Genomic DNA, 18,377 nt, shown 5'->3' on the forward strand with positions numbered 1-18,377 from the left:
GGGAACGCCGGGCCATTGATCTTGTCAGCGCCGTGACTCAGGAGACACACGGTTTCTGCAACGCCTGGGCAGCCATGTTTGAGAGGGGAAACCTCCCAGAAAACAGCAGCCTTGCGAGTCACATGATGCTGTTGCCATGGCGTTGAGATGTTCATGTAATTGGTGGTGCAAAGGCAGACACTACACAGGGGAGGGGGGGGTTAAATAAGCTAAGGTGATGTCACCCAAAAATAAGAGGAGTGGCAGTTATCCCACTCTTTCTTTCACCATTTCCTTCCCTCTGCTTGTCTGTTTTAAAAACAGACGCCGGAGGGATGCTGTTAATGAAGTGCCGCAAACTCCCTTTTCTGACTGCACCCACGTCTCCTCACGCCAGCACCGCTCTGCCGGTGGCGGGTTCATGCACACGGCTCTCTGCAGACCTGGAAAATCCCTGGGATAAAGATGGAGGAATGATATGGAGAATCTGCAATGGGAAGGCATCCTCGATCCCAACCCCCTCCCTTTCCTCCTGCCTCCCTCATATGGCCCGGGGGGCTCCTCCCCCATTCGGTCAAATTCGGTCAAATCATGCGTACTGTGCTGAGCATGTTGCCAGGGCTGGGGGAGATCGACAAATTAAAGCCCGCTCGTAGCTGGTGAAGCTGAAATTTCCCATAAACCAGACGGAGAAAGGCGGGCGAGAAGGGGGGGGGGGGGGGGGGGAGCAGTTCAGTGCGCAGCCGAGCAGGACTAATCCGAATGAGGAAGACCCCCTCCAGTCGGATGAGCATCCCAGCGTTCCCACCCCCCCTCTTTCGCTCCTCCATATTTCATTAGATGCTCTCTGAGCTCCAGCTGCAGTTGTGGCAGCAGCAGCCCGGCTCGGTGGATCTCCCTCCCTGGACCAGTCCTAACTGCTCCCTGCTGCAACATGGAGAGAGCATGTGAGATCGGGGAAAACGCTCCGTTTTCCGGCCACCCCCGCCGCTGATTGGTAGCGGGGCGAGACGAGAGGACGAGAGGAGAGAAGAAGGGATTTTTCTGCCTCTCTCGCTCGCGCGCGCACGCTTTTTACCTTCTTTTCCTCGCGGTGGATCGGAGTTCCTGCTGCCATAAGGGCTTCCACAAAGCTGCAAAATGCCTGAGGCTAACTACCTTCTCTCTGTGTCCTGGGGTTACATTAAGGTGTGTATGCGTGTGTGGATTTGTCGCGGTTTGGTGGTGAGGGTCTCCTTGTACCCTGCACTGGTCTGGTTTCTGAGGTCTTGAAGTGAAGGAATGCCCCCTTCTTCTGGCTTTAGTCGATGGCAGAAGGCTGTTTTCTGTTTGGTTTTTTTTCCCATAATTTGTATTCAAATTTATTTCAAACAAATCATGAATTTAGAGTTATTTGTATTTGCAAAATGCACAATGAATTGTATTTTGGTGTAAGATTTTTTTTGCTGGGCTCAAGATGGCCATCAATTGCGTATGTCCGAATTTAGGTGCCGTTCGTTCTCAATGTAGTTGATCCCATTTTTGCACCAGAAATGCTGCTAATCTGCATATATGTTTGGATAATTGATTAAATTGTGCATTTTTGATTGTTTCCTAGTTACAGTGTGGTATTTGGTCGAGTCGTTATTGCCGCTGGGGATCCCTCATGTTGCTGCATTGGGGCTGATGCAAATGTTCTCCTGTGTTCCCCCGCAGTTTAAGAGAATGCTGAACCGGGAGCTGACACATCTATCAGAGATGAGCCGATCCGGCAACCAGGTGTCCGAGTTTATCTCCAACACCTTCCTAGGTAAGACTGCATTTTGTGTGGCAGCCCCTGTCCAACAAATAATGCATGCACCATCACGCCAACAGCTCCCCCACTGCAAACACACAAACATGCGCACATACACGAGCACTGTCAGGCGCTGCACACTGCAGGTCTGGAACGCACAACACAGCAAAAACACACAGGTTCCCCCCCAGCACAGCATTTTATTGTTGTCTGGCTGTAATATTGATCAGACTTTTCAAAAGAAAAGTCTTGGTTGTGGCTGCAGTTCATTTGAGAGCAGCAGTTTGTCATGGTTGCGTCTCAAACCCAGGATGATTGACAGACCAGCTATCGACAAATCGCCTGAGATGGACGGGTGGCAATGCCTGTCCAGTCTGAAGAGCCATCTGAATTGATGGCACAGGATAAGAATAAAGACAGGAAGCTCCAGGCACCGTCCTGGCAGAGAGGGAAGAGATGATTTTCCTGGGAAAACGACTGGATCAACCTACTGGACAAACAGCAGGAGAACCGATCTGGAACATTCCTGGAGGCGGGGTGGCGGTGAAGTTGGATGTCGTGATGTTGGTTGGAGAGGTTCCCCCCACTGCACCGTTACGAACGGGTGGGGAGGGGGCGAAAGAGATCCTTCTGCTGCAGAGAACCATGGTGGAAGCCCCTCACTTAATGCCAAGCAGCAGTAGTGACTCACTGTTCTGTCACTCTAGGTACTGACTGAGACAATATTCCACCCCGATCCCTTTTACCCGTACCCCCATCACCTCATCGGACACACAGAGACACACTGCGTCCGCAGGAAGACTGGGATGGACAAGAAACCTGGGGGACACTGGAGCGTTATCCGTGTATTTGTTCCGCGAATAAAGCCGCCGTGCCTCTCTACTCCACTGCGGCCACTGGTGCTCTGGATGGCTTTGAAAATAAAAACTGCCCTCCGGGAGGGCATCATCTGGACCGTAGCAGGCGAGCTCACGTGTGGAAGCCTCCCTGCCTCTTCCTACTCCGTGTGTCCGACGTTGGCAGAAAGGGCATCAGAGCGCAGATAATGAGATCGGATTTGAGTGGAATTAAAAGCCCGTCCACGCGGGATGCAGTGGATGAATCGTTTCCCCCACGACGTATGGCGCCCGCTTTACGGGGCTTAATTATTTATCAGCAAAAGAGCAGTGGCATGACAGGGACATGTGACTTGGAGGGAGGCACGGGGGAGAGAACGAGGCTTAGCAAGCAGAAAGAAAAAAACGAGGACAGGGAGCGAGAGAGAGAGAGGAGAGATGCCGCCTCAACCCACACAGCCGCAGTGAAGCGGCTGCACTGGCGTCTCAAGACATGCGTCAAAACACGCGAGCGGTCCTCTCATGCGCCTGCTGCAGCAGCGGCCGGGACGGCCAGAAGAACAAGTAGGAGAGAGCCTGTTTTCCCCTCGCGTTCGGGCTCGAAATGGCGACGGGGCTCCCTCCTCCCCACCACTGCACCCTCGCACCGATCAGACGGAGGGGGAGACATCAACGAAAAAATGCACCCTCATCATCTCGCCATGCACCCTCGTCGGTCACTCCATCACAGCCAAGGGGGCCATGGAGGAAGGGGGAATGTACCCTGTACCTCCAGTCCCGAGTAGCGGATGCTCTGGGAAGTCTCCCACTGAGCCAGCAGCCTGATCGGCGTCCTCTCAAAGGATGACCTTCTGAAAGTGATGGTGACAGTAGGGACGGGAAGGAAGGAGGGAAAGGTTGCCTCCACTGGTGATCTGATTGGCGGCACTCTGTTCACGCCGAGGGGACGGTCTATGGGCGGACGGGGCTGAACACCTGTCACTGGCGCAGATGCAATCTTTCAAGCCCGCCCCACCCTCCTCCCTTTCCCCCAAATCCCCGTCTGCACCTGTGGCCCTTCTGCAAGCCAAGAGCTGCCCATATTGACGTCACTCCATGAAAGAAGAGCCTCAGCCACCCCTATTTCAAACAAAGGGCTTTTGTGCGATCTGTTATTGGCCTATGTAAGCATTACAAAAAGACAGAGCAGCGCTGAATGTGATACGGGAATTTTTCTTTTTCTTTTTTCTTTTTTTTTTGCCGCTTTGTGTCCATCAAATAGTTTTGGTTCTGAACAATAGAAGCTGCCTCAACACTGTCAGTCCTCTGCAGAACCTTGTATGGTTGCTAAAATGAGCTTCGGCATATCGATATCCGGAAGGTAGATGCAGCGGATTGACGCATTTTTTTCCCCCTTTCTGACGCAGATAAGCAGAATGAGGTGGAGATCCCCTCACCCACGCCAAAAGCTCGGGAGAAGAAGAAGAAGCAGCTGATGACTCAGATCAGTGGAGTGAAGAAGGTGTCCCACGGACCCAGCGTTTCCAACTGCAGCATTTCGCGGTTCGGAGTTAAAACGGACAAAGAGGACCTCCTGTCCAAGGTAGATTAAAACCAACCTGTATCAAGTCTGAAGGGATCATTCCTGATCATACACCTAATTAATCATAATCATGTTCTTTCACGCTTCCCTAGGAACTTGACGACTTAAACAAGTGGGGCCTGAACATCTTCACAGTCTCTGAGTATTCCAACCACCGCCCTCTTACCTGCATCATGTATGCCATCTTCCAGGTGAGGGCCCTGCCCTTCTCTTCTCTTCTGTTCAGGACCAGTAATACTATGTCTTCTTAAGCATTTCACTCATTTTCTTAATTATGTTTCCATTGTGTCAGGAGCGGGATCTGCTAAAGACGTTCAAGATCCCAGCAGACACGTTTGTGACGTACATGATGACGCTGGAGGACCACTACCACTCAGACGTTGCATACCACAACAGCCTGCATGCCGCAGACGTGGCACAGTCCACCCACATCTTGCTCTCCACACCTGCACTAGATGTAAGATTAGTCTACCTCCACCCACACTCCTTTTGTCTTCTCATTCCCTTCACTCAATCCTGTCACCCTTATTTGGCTCAGACGTAGATTACCCTTAATGATAAATATTTTCTGCAAAATCCAGTTATTAAATCCATGCCATTTGTCATATTTAATGTTGACCTGCTGTGTGAGTGATTCTATTAATAATTCTTAAATTAGTGTTAGTGTTAGACACTTGCACAGGGCCAGGGGGATTCTAAGAATAAAACATTTAAATCTACTCTTCTCCATCACACACAGGCTGTTAGACACTTGCACAGGGCCAGGGGGATTCTAAGAATAAAACATTTAAATCTACTCTTCTCCATCACACACAGGCTGTCTTCACTGACCTTGAGATCCTGGCTGCCATTTTCACTGCTGCCATACATGACGTTGACCATCCAGGAGTCTCCAATCAGTTCCTCATCAACACCAGTGAGTCGGGATCCATTCCTTTCAAACATCAGTGCGTTTTTAAATAGTAACTGTAAAAGGCTCACCCCCTCCTTCTGTTACTGTACAGACTCCGAGCTCGCTCTTATGTACAACGATGAGTCGGTCCTCGAGAACCACCACCTAGCGGTGGGCTTCAAGCTGCTGCAGGAGGAGAACTGCGACATCTTCCAGAACCTGACAAAAAAACAAAGGCAGTCCCTCAGGAAGATGGTGATTGACATGGTAAGATACACCTCCATACGTAGTGCTATGTTTAGAAAAAACATGACATGGTCTAAATTCCACTACCCTTTTCATGCCTTTAGGTACTGGCTACAGACATGTCCAAACACATGAGTTTACTGGCAGACCTGAAAACCATGGTGGAGACGAAGAAAGTGACCAGCTCTGGCGTGCTGCTCCTTGACAACTACACTGACAGGATACAGGTACCAGCCTTCTCCTAATCCTCTTTGTGGGAAAGTGTCAAACCTCTCGTACCTCTTCTCAGTTTTAATAAATAATGCCCTGGCTCGTAGATCTGACACTTTGGTGCTTGTCAGAAATGCGTTCTTAACCGTTACGCCGATTGCCCTCAGGTTCTGCGGAACATGGTGCACTGTGCTGACCTGAGCAACCCCACCAAGTCTCTCGAGCTGTACCGCCAATGGACCGACCGCATCATGGAGGAATTCTTCCAGCAGGGTGACCGGGAGAGGGAACGGGGCATGGAGATCAGCCCAATGTGTGACAAGCACACAGCCTCAGTAGAGAAGTCGCAGGTCAGCACACCAAACTATGTATTCAGTTTTGTACAGCTTTGTTTTTAATCAGATTTATAGATTTGTCGTATTAACACCTTTTGTGCTGGGGTTTTTTTTGTAGGTGGGCTTCATTGATTACATTGTGCACCCACTGTGGGAGACTTGGGCAGACCTGGTGCATCCCGATGCCCAGGACATTTTGGACACACTGGAGGACAACAGGAACTGGTACCAGAGCATGATCCCACAGAGTCCCACACCACCATTTTATGATGCTGACAAGGAGGGGCATGGTGGTGGCACCGGTGGGGACAAGTTCCAGTTTGAGCTCACCCTGGAAGAGGAGGACTCAGAGGGAACAGAGAAAGAGGAGCAAAGTCAGGGAGATGATGATGATGAGGAGGAGGAGGAGGAAGAAGAAGATGAAGAGGATAGGGGTGAACCCATGGAACCGGCCACTACGCACATTGAGATCATCACACAGGACGCCTCACCCGTGGACACATAGGACCTCCTCACATCATAATAGGTCCCAACCAGTTTCCTTTTTGGGGGAGGAATCTTGCTTTTTGAGAAGCCCAGTGGGGGGCTTTGTTTGCATCCCCCCACCCGGGGCAGAGTCCTCTCCATGCACTTGCTTTTAGAGAAGGAGACGGACACTTTCCGTGGGAGCCGCCACGGACCTCTCAGGAAAAAAATGCTGCAGACATTTTGGACCTGAACGATTGACAGGTGAAACATGAAGGATCGGGGGCCAACCAGTGATGTTTGTTTGATTGAGACAAGCATTCGACGCGTTGACACTACTGAGAGAGAACTTTTTTTTTTTCTACCAAGTGACTTTTTTTAAGCAAATGGGATGTCAGGAGGTAGCAAAACTAACTACTGACAAACATGTGTTTGTAAAAAAAGAAACTGTTTACTTTTTCTGTACCATTTGTCTAAAGACTTTGTGTGCCTTTTTTACTATTGTCTTTTTAAGAGTCTTTTTTATTTATTGAAAACACTTTAGTAAAAATGTATGTGAAATGTTTGTTTTCTAAATGAACGATCCGACATCTTAAGAGTAGAAATGTTTTGTATCTCAGCTGGAAAACAGAGTCTTCCTATATAATGTCTGGCAATATTAAGAAATAATCCAAACATTGGACAACCGGTCAAAGGAGAGAAAAACAAATCCCCATGAATTCTGCACTTTGTATCGTCTTTTAGGTTTCGGTTTTCATCAAATAGTAATAACTGTAATTATTTTATATGAGCACAATACACATTTATATGGAAGGTCAGTGTGACATATACCTACAATTCACGTAAGCTTTAGAAATGTAATGCCTTGAGAGTCAGACATCACTGTAAATCAAATGGGTTCTCCATCCAACTTAGTTCCAAACGAACTTCCATTCGGAGGGTATTAAGATATGTACATATTTCACGAAACCCTGTACGGTTGTATAATGCTCCAGCTGTAAGCATGTCCTAAAACCACCTGAAGAATTTTGACGAAAAAAAAAGATTTTTGGGAGGACAACAGACTTTGCACAAGGGAAGCCAAAGATACTTACCTAGCTGTGCTGCTTCTAATCAGCCCTGCCAGCCCAAATGATGCTACCCTCCAACCCTAGAGCGAGAGTGTGATTCAAGTGAACCATTATACAAAAGGGCCTTATGTGTCAAAGTGGACCATTGTGTCTTATTACGCAGCTACACAAGAAGACCACATGCATACAGTTGACCTTAGAATAAGATGAGCCATTCCCTTTTTGAGATTTTTTTTTTCCTTTTGGGTCAATTTTTCCTCAGACAAATATGATGCTCCACCTCTCTCCATTGACGTCAGTGGACTTTTTTTTTATACTTCCACATAACCAGATATTTCCACACATTTCCTTTCGACAGGCATTCAGGAATTTGATTTGGTTCGCAGATGTTTTCTTTTTTTCACACGTGTACCAAAAAATGTGACCAGAACTATCAATTTATTCTTATTACCCACAGAAAACATTAAACTGATGGACCATACAGCTGAGAGCACAACCCGGGGTTTCTGTCGAATATTGTTGCTTTTTTTGTCTTATTTTAATTTCCAGCAAGGACAAGCCATTTCAATTTTGATTTGCCTTTCACAGTCTGAGGTACTTAAGACCACCTTGTTCCTTTTCACTTCTGGATGGAAGGCCAGTGTGACGACTCGATTGAGTTTGTGTGAATGTGCCGAGAGACAAAGAGTGTGTGTGTGTGTAAGTCTGCAAACGTGTCACTAGCCCATGTGTTTTATACTCCTTTTTGTCCGGTTTTTCACTCGAGCTCACATCAGTCCTTTTACTGTTTATAACAGTGTATTTATTGCTCCTGGCTGTACATAAGAATGATGTTTTGTTGTAAATCTATTTTAAGTTATATGCACTTGCATTACCAGAGAGTGGTGGTGTTTAATGTGTTAGTGGGCTCAGAATTTGAGCCCTTTAATTTGATAATATATAGTTTTGTTTTTTTATATATAAATATATATGAATAAATAAATATATATGAATATATTGCACAATGTTTGACTGCTCAGATCAGCAGCATAAAAAAAAGACATATGTTACCCAGAGGCTATAGATGCACGACACCTGCCTAGAAGTAGTGGCTTTAATGCAGCCGTGTTCAGTGTACTGAATGCTGTATGTAGCTCAAGAGCATTTTGAATGCAAACTGCTGACAGGTTATTAAAAAATAATAATAAAACAAAACAACACTCAATGTCCCTTTCATTGAGCTCAGTACTGGTGGCATGTCACATTATTTTTCAAGCACCAATGTGAATTGATATATATGAATTACAAAATGTGATCTTCTGTAATTATTTGTGCTAATGTGAATTATTATTACTATTTTATTATGATTAATATGAATATTATTTCTGACCAAACTTGTTAACAGTTTTGAAATTCAAATTGTAAGTATAACATTGTTAAATCTATGTTGAATCTTTTGGTCCGAGTTGTGTCCAAATGATTAGCCCAAGTTAGCACTATCTGCATGACGGATGGGTTTTCTATGTCTGTTTAATCTCACATTGTTGCAGGTGGATATTCAGTGTTTCACACAATGTATGGTATAATATTGTATATTGTGTTCAATAAAATCTGAAAGTACTTTTTCTATTAAGTGATTAAAAAAAAAAAAAGCATGAATATATCGCCTCTCTGCCTGTCTCATCCTTCCTCCGTTGGCTGACGTGGTCTGGCAGATTCTGTGCCATCATTCTTCTGATTCAAGGCCCAACAAGTATCTGAAATGAAGACATTAAAAATAGGGACATATGAATTTCAAAGAAACAATAGCAATGTGTGCAGTGCAATCAGTATCAGCAAAGACAAATTCCCCTCAACCCTAACCCTTTCTCGCCAAGGGTCTCTGACCTCTGACGAGTCTTCGTTTTTTCCACTGTTGCTCCTCCCTTTTCCTTTGTAAACAGACATAATTAGTGAGCAATTGGATCAAGCCACTTATAAAAGAAAAAAGTTGATGAACAAGACTGATATGGCTGGTCCCTGGTGACAGAGCAGAGGTTTTTTTTTCTTCATTGCAGCATTATCTAATTACACTAAAAATACCCCCGCCCTCGCCTCTCATTAACGGAAAGGAGCCCAACAAGGAAAAGCGTTTCGGGTGATTCTTGAAAACTTGTTTACCAGACAGGATTTTTTTTTTTTTTTTATAGGCCTTATGCTCCCAAGTGGCTCAATGGCTGGTGCAAATTTTTTCTTCGCAGCAAGCTGCTACGATCATCTGGCCTTCCGTGACATCAACAGCGCGACTGAAGCCTTCTCAGTAATAGGTCACGCGCTAATAATAAACAGGTAGATCAGACCAACGCAGCTCCAGGATATAGCATTGCCCCGTGAAGGGTCTTCACGGGGCAACTTCATCCCTCCCCGACCGGTTCCTGAAGCACACATGTGCGTCATAACTTTTATGGCCTGCTGCGAGTGCAGAAATTCTTTTGTGGGCCATGGAATCAAATGCAGGATCCGAGAAAAACCTGTCGTTTTCTAGGAAGGCAAATAAAGATATGTGATATGAGACACACACCCGCTCTCTCTCTCTCTCTCTCTTTCTCTTCTACTTTTTCTCCGGCACCTCTCCCCCCGAGGATATTACTCCGGTAAATGAGGGTGGTAAATCATGACGAGTGATCTCCTGCCAGGGCTATTTTTTAACTTTTGGCCAATCAGACGAGAGACGCTGCTCCTGGCAATGTGTCTTTTAAACTGTGCCTAGATGCAATGCTGAGGACTCTAGTAATGCTCCATATGACTCTACCATGTGCTTGATCCTGGAGCACAGTAAAAGTATAATGTCTAAGAATTTTACTTTACACTTAAAAGTGTAAAGCAGTTCAAAACAGAAAATGCTGTAAGAACCTCAGAGAAATCCCTTTAAACAGGACACCTAAACACATGACAAATAATCAGAACACTTCAGGCACCAGGCACAGATTGTGTACTGACATCTTGTTCCTCATCCTCTTCTGACTGGGTCATCATCAGTCCTATCAGACCTTTAAAGGCCATTTCTCTGTGGTGGTGGCCTAGCTAGAGGTGGTTCCTGCCCAGTAAAATTCCCTGTAAAAACCATTACATCGAAAACTCAAGTTCAAGTTCAAGTTCAAGTTGAGCTTTATTGTCATTTCATGTTAGACAGTACATAGTGAAACGAAACAACGTTTATCCGGAACCTGGTGCTGCATGTAACATTTCTAAAAAGTTACATACTGACATAAAGTGCATGTGTGCGACAGACAAACCGGCTGCATAAAGTGCAAACAGGGAACACAGGCAGCGCAAGATGAGCAGTGCCAAAATAACAGAACAACAATGCAGACAAAAACCAGAGAAACAACTCATGAGGGTGCAAAGTAACAATGTGCAAATACTGCTGTTATAGGAATGTAATAGAGATATGTTTTCCTCGCATAGGCTGTCTGAATTACCATCATGGCGCTTTAGTTTTGCACATTTTGTCCTATTTTTGGCTACCATTTTGTGTTCAAGTGCTGCTTGTCTAACTGGATGGGGCAGTGCTGGCCTAGCTCATAAGGAAACGGACCCGTAATCGGAAGGTTGTCGGTTCGAAACCCGGACCGCAACAAATCAAAGCACCTGTCATGGCTGCCCACTGCTCACCAAGGGTGATGGGTTAAATGTGTAAGCGAAAGTGAAGTGGTTGTGAAACACTGCAGCACAGCACATGGTGACAAAAAGAAAAGTGTCCTCTGCTTTTAACCATCACCCTTAGTGATCAGTGGGCAGCCATGATAGGCACCCGGGGAGCAGTGTGTGGGGACGGTGCATTGATCAGTGGCATATCAGTGGCACCTCAGCAGATCGGGATTTAAACCTGCAACCTTCTCATTTCGGGGTTGCTTCCTTAACCGCTAGGCCACCACTGCCCCATAAAGAAATAAACCGCACAAGCACTGAATTAAAAACACTCCGAATCAGATGTTACCTGCCATTAAAGAGGCATGGCACAATAGAGGATGACCAGTTTATTAGACCAGTCTAATTTATTAACACCAGTAGATTACTATTGAAGTTACATGGAAATATTTTATGTAAAAAAGGTGCCAATGTTACAGAAAAACCCCAAATAAAATAAAGGATAAAGGGATAGAGGAAGCGAGAGAGCCCGGGAGAAACAAGGAGAGAAAGCAACACCCCCCAGCTCTCAATGGAAGAGGAAAGTCAAGACAGCCCACAAGAGAAAAATATTTTATACATTTGGCTCCCAAAACTACAGAAATAATCCACAGACCAATCAGGATCTTTCCTTTGATTTCTCTGTCTTGTTTCCTTCTCTTCGTGGGACCTCAAGCAAATGGCTGGCTTTTCACACCTCTTGTCTGAGGGGAGGCCGCTTGACAAAGACGTGGGGAACCTCTACGCAAGACAAAGGCAAAGAAAGCCATGGACGTGGGACTTCCATCTTACAAATGCATTTTGTTGTGTTCACCGTGTGACAGCCATTTCACTTTCGAAGGCCTCACTGTGTATTGGGGAACCATAGCGAAATGCTGCATTAAGACAAATGAGAGTGGAGAGAGGAGCCTGGTGGATGAACATGTTAATAAGATGATTTCTACACAACGCATCACCGCAGCAGCTACTGAGCTACTGAGACAGGGTAACATAATAAGATATAAACAGATATATATTTTATTTTGAATTACTCATTCATTAATTCACTTATATTTATTAATTGCATACAGGGTTCAATGCAAATGACTAGACCTTCTCAAAGTGCATGTGTAGGCAAGATTAGGCTCATAAAACAACAGTGGAATAAACAGAAACATAATCATGAATAAAATGAGCTTTATTTAAATCCACCAGCATTATAATGTTAAGCAGGGAAGCCTCCTGGATACTGCAAGTGAACCTCAGTGAATTTGAAGATGATGGATGGGCCAGATGTCCGTCTGGACATGAATCTGACTAATGTCTGGGTACCATGCCTTCTCCTCTTTCCGCCAAGGACTGCCTGGCCACATATGAGCCAAGGCATTCGCCAAGGTCGTTGGCCATGTCAAGTTCAAATGTGACGTGACCTCTGACACACCCCTCGTCTGGACGATTTGCTCCTGGAGTGAGTTGTACTAATTACTGTACTATAAACCTGGATGTTTCACACACAAACGCAAGGGGAGAAGCTGGTTTGGTTCTTTTTCCTGCTGAAGCTGAGCTTAGACTTAAACAACCAGTGGAAAAAAAGGTCACTTGGCTCTTTATATAAAAACCTTTTGATTTGATGATCTGTGCCTGGCCCTCATGGCCTGAATCCTCAGACCCTTGAAGATCTGGTGTCTGTGTCCCGCACTTTCCCAAACCCGGCATTCCGTAACTCTGACGAGTCTACTCGTCCTCTCCTCCCTCCATCTCTCCTCTCCATTCGCTGGCCAGCCCAAACACGAATACATTTTTACAACTGTGTGTCTGTCATTGCCTGTGAAGGAAGTGTCAAGGTAGGTTTGCTGAGTTTTTTTTATTTCATGCGCTCTAGTTGATCTGTTTTCCATCTCGAGAGTAACGGCACCCAAGCAGGGCTTCTTATCCCGGCTATCCAGCCTGGCAACTTCTCTCTCTCCACAGCTCAGGCCCTCTCTCCCTTTCTTTCCACCCACACAGACTCACATGCAGCGAAACGTTGTGGTGGGGAGGGGGGCGGCAGAAGGGACAGAAGGGAGGAAGTGCTTCTGATGCAGAGGAAGCGGAATGCGCCCTGACACTTGCTGGAATGGAACATTTGCTCCAATCTCAGCATATTCACAGCAGATGCAGATCAGATGGAGACGGCACCGGGTTCAAGGGAGGACTGGGGTGCATCTTCCATCACTGGTCATTTTATTTAAAAAAGTATTTTTTTGTGGTCCGAGCCGCTGAAACCTGACTGCACCTGAACACACTTATAAAATGGTGAGCAAAAAAAACACACACATGCACACACACACACACACACACACATATATACAGTACAGGCCAAAAGTTTGGACACACCTTCTCATTCAATGTGTTTCCTTTATTTTCATGACTATTTACATTGGTAGATTCTCACTGAAGGCATAAAAACTATGAATGAACACATGTGGAGTTATGTACTTGACCAGGCCTCCACAGTCACCGGACCAGAACCCAATCGAGATGGTTTGGCGTGAGCTGGACCGCAGAGTGAAGGTAAAAGGGGTCAACAAGTGCTAAACACCTCTGGGAACTCCAAGATACAGCTGAAATCACTGTTGGAAAACCATTTCAGGTGACGACCTCTTGAAGCTCATCGAGAGAATGCCAAGAGTGGGCAAAGCAGTAATCAGAGCAAAGAAACTAGAATATAAAACAAGTTTTCAGTTATTTCACCTTTTTTTGTTAAGTACATAACTCCACATGTGTTCATTCATAGTTTTGTTGCCTTCAGTGAGAATCTACCAATGTAGATGCATGCATGTCCAGTACAGACAATTTGACAAAAAACAAACAATTATCACAGCTTTTCTGCAAATCGTAATAGGGGAGTAAATGGGTGCTTGGAGCCTAAAACAAAGGGTCAGCAATCACTCCACTTAAGCGTAGAAGTGTCGCTTAACTCTCAAATAAAATAAATTCCGTCACACTACATTAAGAACATTGAACGAGGCGAACGAACAGGCGTGTGGCAGCCGGATGAGAATTTGCTTGAGACACACCCATGCCATGTTTTTAATTTGCGCCATTATCTTCTCTGTTCTCGCGAGAGTTCATCATTTTCACCTCCTGACGATTAAAACGTTACTGCCAGGCCGTACATTTAATTTTGAAGTTGTGGGAAAGTTCACACCATGACACTTCACTTCTCCCCAGGAGACGTCCTTACGCAACTCTTCCACGAGCCTGGCGTCCTGAACGATGTCTGGATATTTGTTTGTGAGCGGATTTATTCCCATCCTGACTCTGGTCGGGAGGTAGTGCACGAGCAGAACCGAACGGAACCGAACGGAACCGAACGGAACCGAACGGAACCGAACGGAACCGAACGGGCTGCCTGGTTGCTGTCGCCAGGTTCAGGCTCGGCTCAGGTGGGAGAGCCGGCGTTGAGTGGTCAGTGAGTGCGGTTCTCAGAAGCGAAAACCCCACACAACTCTGCCGTGAACAGACGACGCTTGTCCCGAGCCGCGGAAGGTGAATATATTATATATGGAACAACGCGGTGTCACGTAGCTCCCATGTTTTCGTCGCGCTTCTTCCTCCTCCTTCTCCTTCTCGCGTTAGAGGGGGTGCTGTGACACACGAACACTCATTTCTAATTACTCTGTAAAGCTACACGGAACGTAGAAAAAGGGGGCAGAAATCACCTCAAGTGTCAATTAAAAATAAACAAAAACAAGATAGTCGAATCAACACCCTGTACTTTTTTTTTTTTTTTTTTAACTAAAAAGCATTTCACTGCATATCAAACCGTGTATGACTGTATGTGACAAATAAAACATAGAATTTAGTGCTATTTTTTTTCCCCTCACTTTAATCTTTGCAGACCTGGCTGCTGGAGAATCTCGCGAGATTTTGCCCACGCTGCCTTCTGTGCCACTGTGTCATTGAGCAAGACATTAAGAATTAGTCGAATACACTGAAAAGAGTTTTGTCGTATTTCCCCCCTTTTCGTATATACAGCTGATGGATTGATACTGTCAGAACTATATATATTGTGGTTACCATATAATTTTAAAGTTTTCTTGTAATTCAATTGTAATTGAGTGAAGAAGAAAACGTGCCGTTGGTGTAATTCGTAAACTGGATTGATGGCTGGGCAGAGCGAGGGAGGACTTTAAATGGTGGCTGACTTAGCCTTGCGTGCCACAGCAGATGATGGAATTGGACAGAGCCACATACGATGGGAATTTGGCCTGCTGAGCTGGGGAAAAACCCTGTATGGGCGTTCACTTGGATTTGACTTCTTAACAGCAGGAATTGCTTGCGTAGGAAACTGGGAAAGCTCGGGGAGGGCTGTTTGTGCAATGCCGTTAAACTTCTCTGTTTAACGATGAATGTCGGGGCGGCTGGAAAGTCAACTGTGCCATCAGAGCACCAGTGACGCTTTGTCACGTGATGTCCATTGTCCGGTTGCCAAGTTCCAAGACTTTTTCTGCCGACGTTTATTTGATCAATTAATTTCCTACAGCGAACAGAGGATGGCGTGCCCTTCACAGCCTACTGTAGCAGTAACGAAGTGATCTAAAAGAGGAATGTTGAGGCAGTATCAATTCTTATTGAATTGAAAGAAAACTCTTATGCTGTCTGCAGGTTGTTTTTTTTTTTTTTCATAATTGCACGCAAAGTGACACAGTTGGAAATCTACCAAAACCAGGAATTTATGGTTAAGAACATGACTTTCAGTGAGATGTTTCGCCATATGACAGTCGCGCACACTGGTGGAAAAACCTGAACACACTCGTTAATTGATATGGTTCTGCCAGTAATGGGATTTCTAATGTCATATTAGGGAGTTTTAATTAGCGGGTTCTTTAAACGTGCAAGTTGTTACTCGCCCCAGGATTAACGTGTGCCGGTTTTAATGGCCAGGCAACGTAAGCCGTGACTAATGGCTTACGGTGTCCCTGTGTGCTGGCCAGTGGTGGGGCGCCCAGTGAGGTCAGACAGGGGTGATTCAGTCAGGCTCACACCCACTTGAGAGAATCTAGCAGCTGGTTAAAGTTTATTACACAACTCTGCGACTCAACCACATTAAAGGACCCAAGACACTGTCGAAAGGGGAGTTTGTGTGCGTTTGTGGGTGGGGATGCGTGTATGGGGGAGTGAGAACAGGGGTGGAGTGACTGCTGGCTTTGTGAAAGCCGTGCATCGGTGAGCAGACGCTCGGGAGGAATTATGCAAATTGTACAAATGGCTTCCAGTTGGGGAAAAAGTGAGTGTGCCAATAATTTGGGTGATCATATCACCAAGCGACGTTGAGCGGAGTTTGGTCCTGATTGGTGTCGGGCGGGACTGTAAGGGGATCTGGTCCCCTGCTTACGTCTTGGCCCCCCATGACACCGAAGCCGAGGCTGAGACGACTGTTGTCGGCCGGTGAGGGTAGCAGCTGGTGTTTGCGCGCTCCCCACGTGTCTCGTAAATCCCTGTGACCGTCACCCTTGCACGGTGACGAGACCTGTGAGGTTCGGTTCCGTGGTGCACTTAAACGTCAACACGCCGCTCGGCCCGGGGGAGTTGTGCGTGTTGCAGTTATGCCAGCTGCTTCACCCAGATGGATGGTGACACATGGAGGACGTTCGGAATTTGTTAATTGTGTGTGTGTGTCAGTCCAGGTGAGATCGTTTGTGGATTTTAGGTGACATGGGTTTCATGTTCCCTGCTCTTCTGAAAGTGAAGTGATTGTCATTGCTTTTAACCGTCACCCTTGGTGAGAAGTGGGCAGCCATGACAGGCGCCCGGGGAGCAGTGTGTGGCACCAGTGGCACCTTGGCGGTTCCGAATTCGATCTGGCAACATTTTCCATATGCCCTAGGCCACCACTGCCCCCTATCTATAGCAGGTTTCAGGTTCCATTTTTTTTTGCGTCTCAACACAAACCTCCCAGTGCAAATGGAATTTAAACGTTCCAACAGGCTGTTGCGCCACCACAGTTGGTTACAACATGTGTGCCATGGCATTGTATTCAAACAAGTCAACCCCACCCTTTCGTAGCAATGGGTTTGGTGAGGTTGCGACGTCTTACAGAGCACACTGCCGAGTTAAAGAAGACTCCATCAAATATTGCTCTACTTTGCAGGTGCCTTCAACATGACAGAGGTTTGAACTCTCCTCCTCTAAAGCTGGACTGTGGACACCGAGGGGCTTTACCAGACAGGGTGGGCTGCGGTTTGCTGGTTAACATCACAACCATGAAATTAGGATTAACAGCTTCATTTGTGTTGTTCTGTTCATTTTGACATGGCTAGTCATAATTTTACGCACACATTTACAGTATCCGGCTGGGACACTGGGAAACAGTTTTCGTTTTGTTAGCTTCAATACCATTTACATTTACAGCATTTATCAGAAACCCTTATCCAGAGCGACTTACAATCAGTAGTGTGTCCCCCCTGTTGGACACAATGGTAGTAAGTGGGGTTCGAACCTGGGTCTTCTGGGCCTAGTATACAGGGCCTAGTATAATACCATATATTTTACATGTATCAGTAGAGCAGTCTTACAAATCACCAGTGTCACAGTTAGTACTCTTAACACTTAAGCGCTGATTAATAACATTTCTGTGCATTCAATATGGCTCTTCCAGCGTGTTTTTAGTCTTTGACTCCCATTTTGGGCCAGATTTATAGACTCCCGATTGGCTAATCGTTTGGTTTTGGAACTATTAGAGGTGCAGTAAAATCTAGAAGGATTTCCTGGCATGATAAAAAGAGCCCTGCACGCTCCTTACTCATGATCCGTTTTGCTCCCGGGGCTTGTGGGAAGTTGTGGGCTGTGAGCACGCACAGGGCGTCATTTCCAGTGACTAATGCAGAGCTGGAGGAAACCGAAAGGTATGAGATGAGCTCCTCTGGACTGGTGCCTTCGGCCATACACGGGTTGAGCGAGCGGACGGGATTAGTGGTTTTCGTTCACCGAGGACTGCCTGTGTCTGGTTGAACGTGGGGATTTCTGGTGGGCAGCGACCATGTTTGACGCCCCAGAGTGTTTAAAAGAGGAGAGGCTGCAGTCTGTGGAGTAGAATTGCCCTACATTTCATGCTCTCTCTGGTTATTAGAGTTGAGCTTTACACCTTAGGAAACAAAAAAAAGTCTGTCCTGGGTGACCCTCTCCCGATGGACGTCATACACGCAGATCGTTTATCTGCTGCCCAGGATGTGGGCCAGGGCTGAGTTACAGATCCAGGGCGGATAATTGGAGACCGAGAAGTCCCTCGTCCAATTCTTCATTCAAGCACTTGCTGCGTATGCATAGCCCAAATTAGAAGGCCCTTGTGTCAATGGGCGAGATGGAAGGCGCGGAAA

At 46.2% G+C, this 18,377-nt stretch overlaps 2 protein-coding genes across 6 annotated transcripts in view; both read left to right on the forward strand.

Annotated features, from left to right (window-relative positions):
• pde4ba (phosphodiesterase 4B, cAMP-specific a) overlaps window positions 1-8,988 on the forward strand; it is a 105,647-nt gene extending 96,659 nt beyond the window's left edge. For 4 of the 5 annotated variants that reach the window (XM_029001863.1, XM_029001864.1, XM_029001865.1 and 1 more), the window contains 9 exons: window positions 1,675-1,768; window positions 3,996-4,171; window positions 4,264-4,362; window positions 4,464-4,628; window positions 4,988-5,087; window positions 5,176-5,330; window positions 5,414-5,536; window positions 5,687-5,869; window positions 5,973-8,988. In XM_029001863.1, coding sequence (XP_028857696.1) covers window positions 1,675-1,768; window positions 3,996-4,171; window positions 4,264-4,362; window positions 4,464-4,628; window positions 4,988-5,087; window positions 5,176-5,330; window positions 5,414-5,536; window positions 5,687-5,869; window positions 5,973-6,359 — 1,482 coding nt within the window. In that variant the 3' untranslated portion in view covers window positions 6,360-8,988. Of the gene's footprint in view, window positions 1-722; window positions 1,168-1,674; window positions 1,769-3,995; window positions 4,172-4,263; window positions 4,363-4,463; window positions 4,629-4,987; window positions 5,088-5,175; window positions 5,331-5,413; window positions 5,537-5,686; window positions 5,870-5,972 lie in introns of those variants that run through there. The other variant, XM_029001867.1, reaches the window with a different exon arrangement.
• Window positions 8,989-14,218: 5,230 nt separating this feature from the next.
• sgip1a (SH3GL interacting endocytic adaptor 1a) overlaps window positions 14,219-18,377 on the forward strand; it is a 47,382-nt gene continuing 43,223 nt past the window's right edge. Inside the window, exon 1 of the mRNA XM_028999866.1 lies at window positions 14,219-14,547. The gene's annotated coding sequence lies outside the window, so the exon portion shown is untranslated. The remainder of the gene's footprint in view (window positions 14,548-18,377) is intronic.

The sequence above is a fragment of the Denticeps clupeoides genome, chromosome 13, assembly GCF_900700375.1.
Source record: "Denticeps clupeoides chromosome 13, fDenClu1.1, whole genome shotgun sequence".
Taxonomy (NCBI): Eukaryota; Metazoa; Chordata; class Actinopteri; order Clupeiformes; family Denticipitidae; genus Denticeps; species Denticeps clupeoides.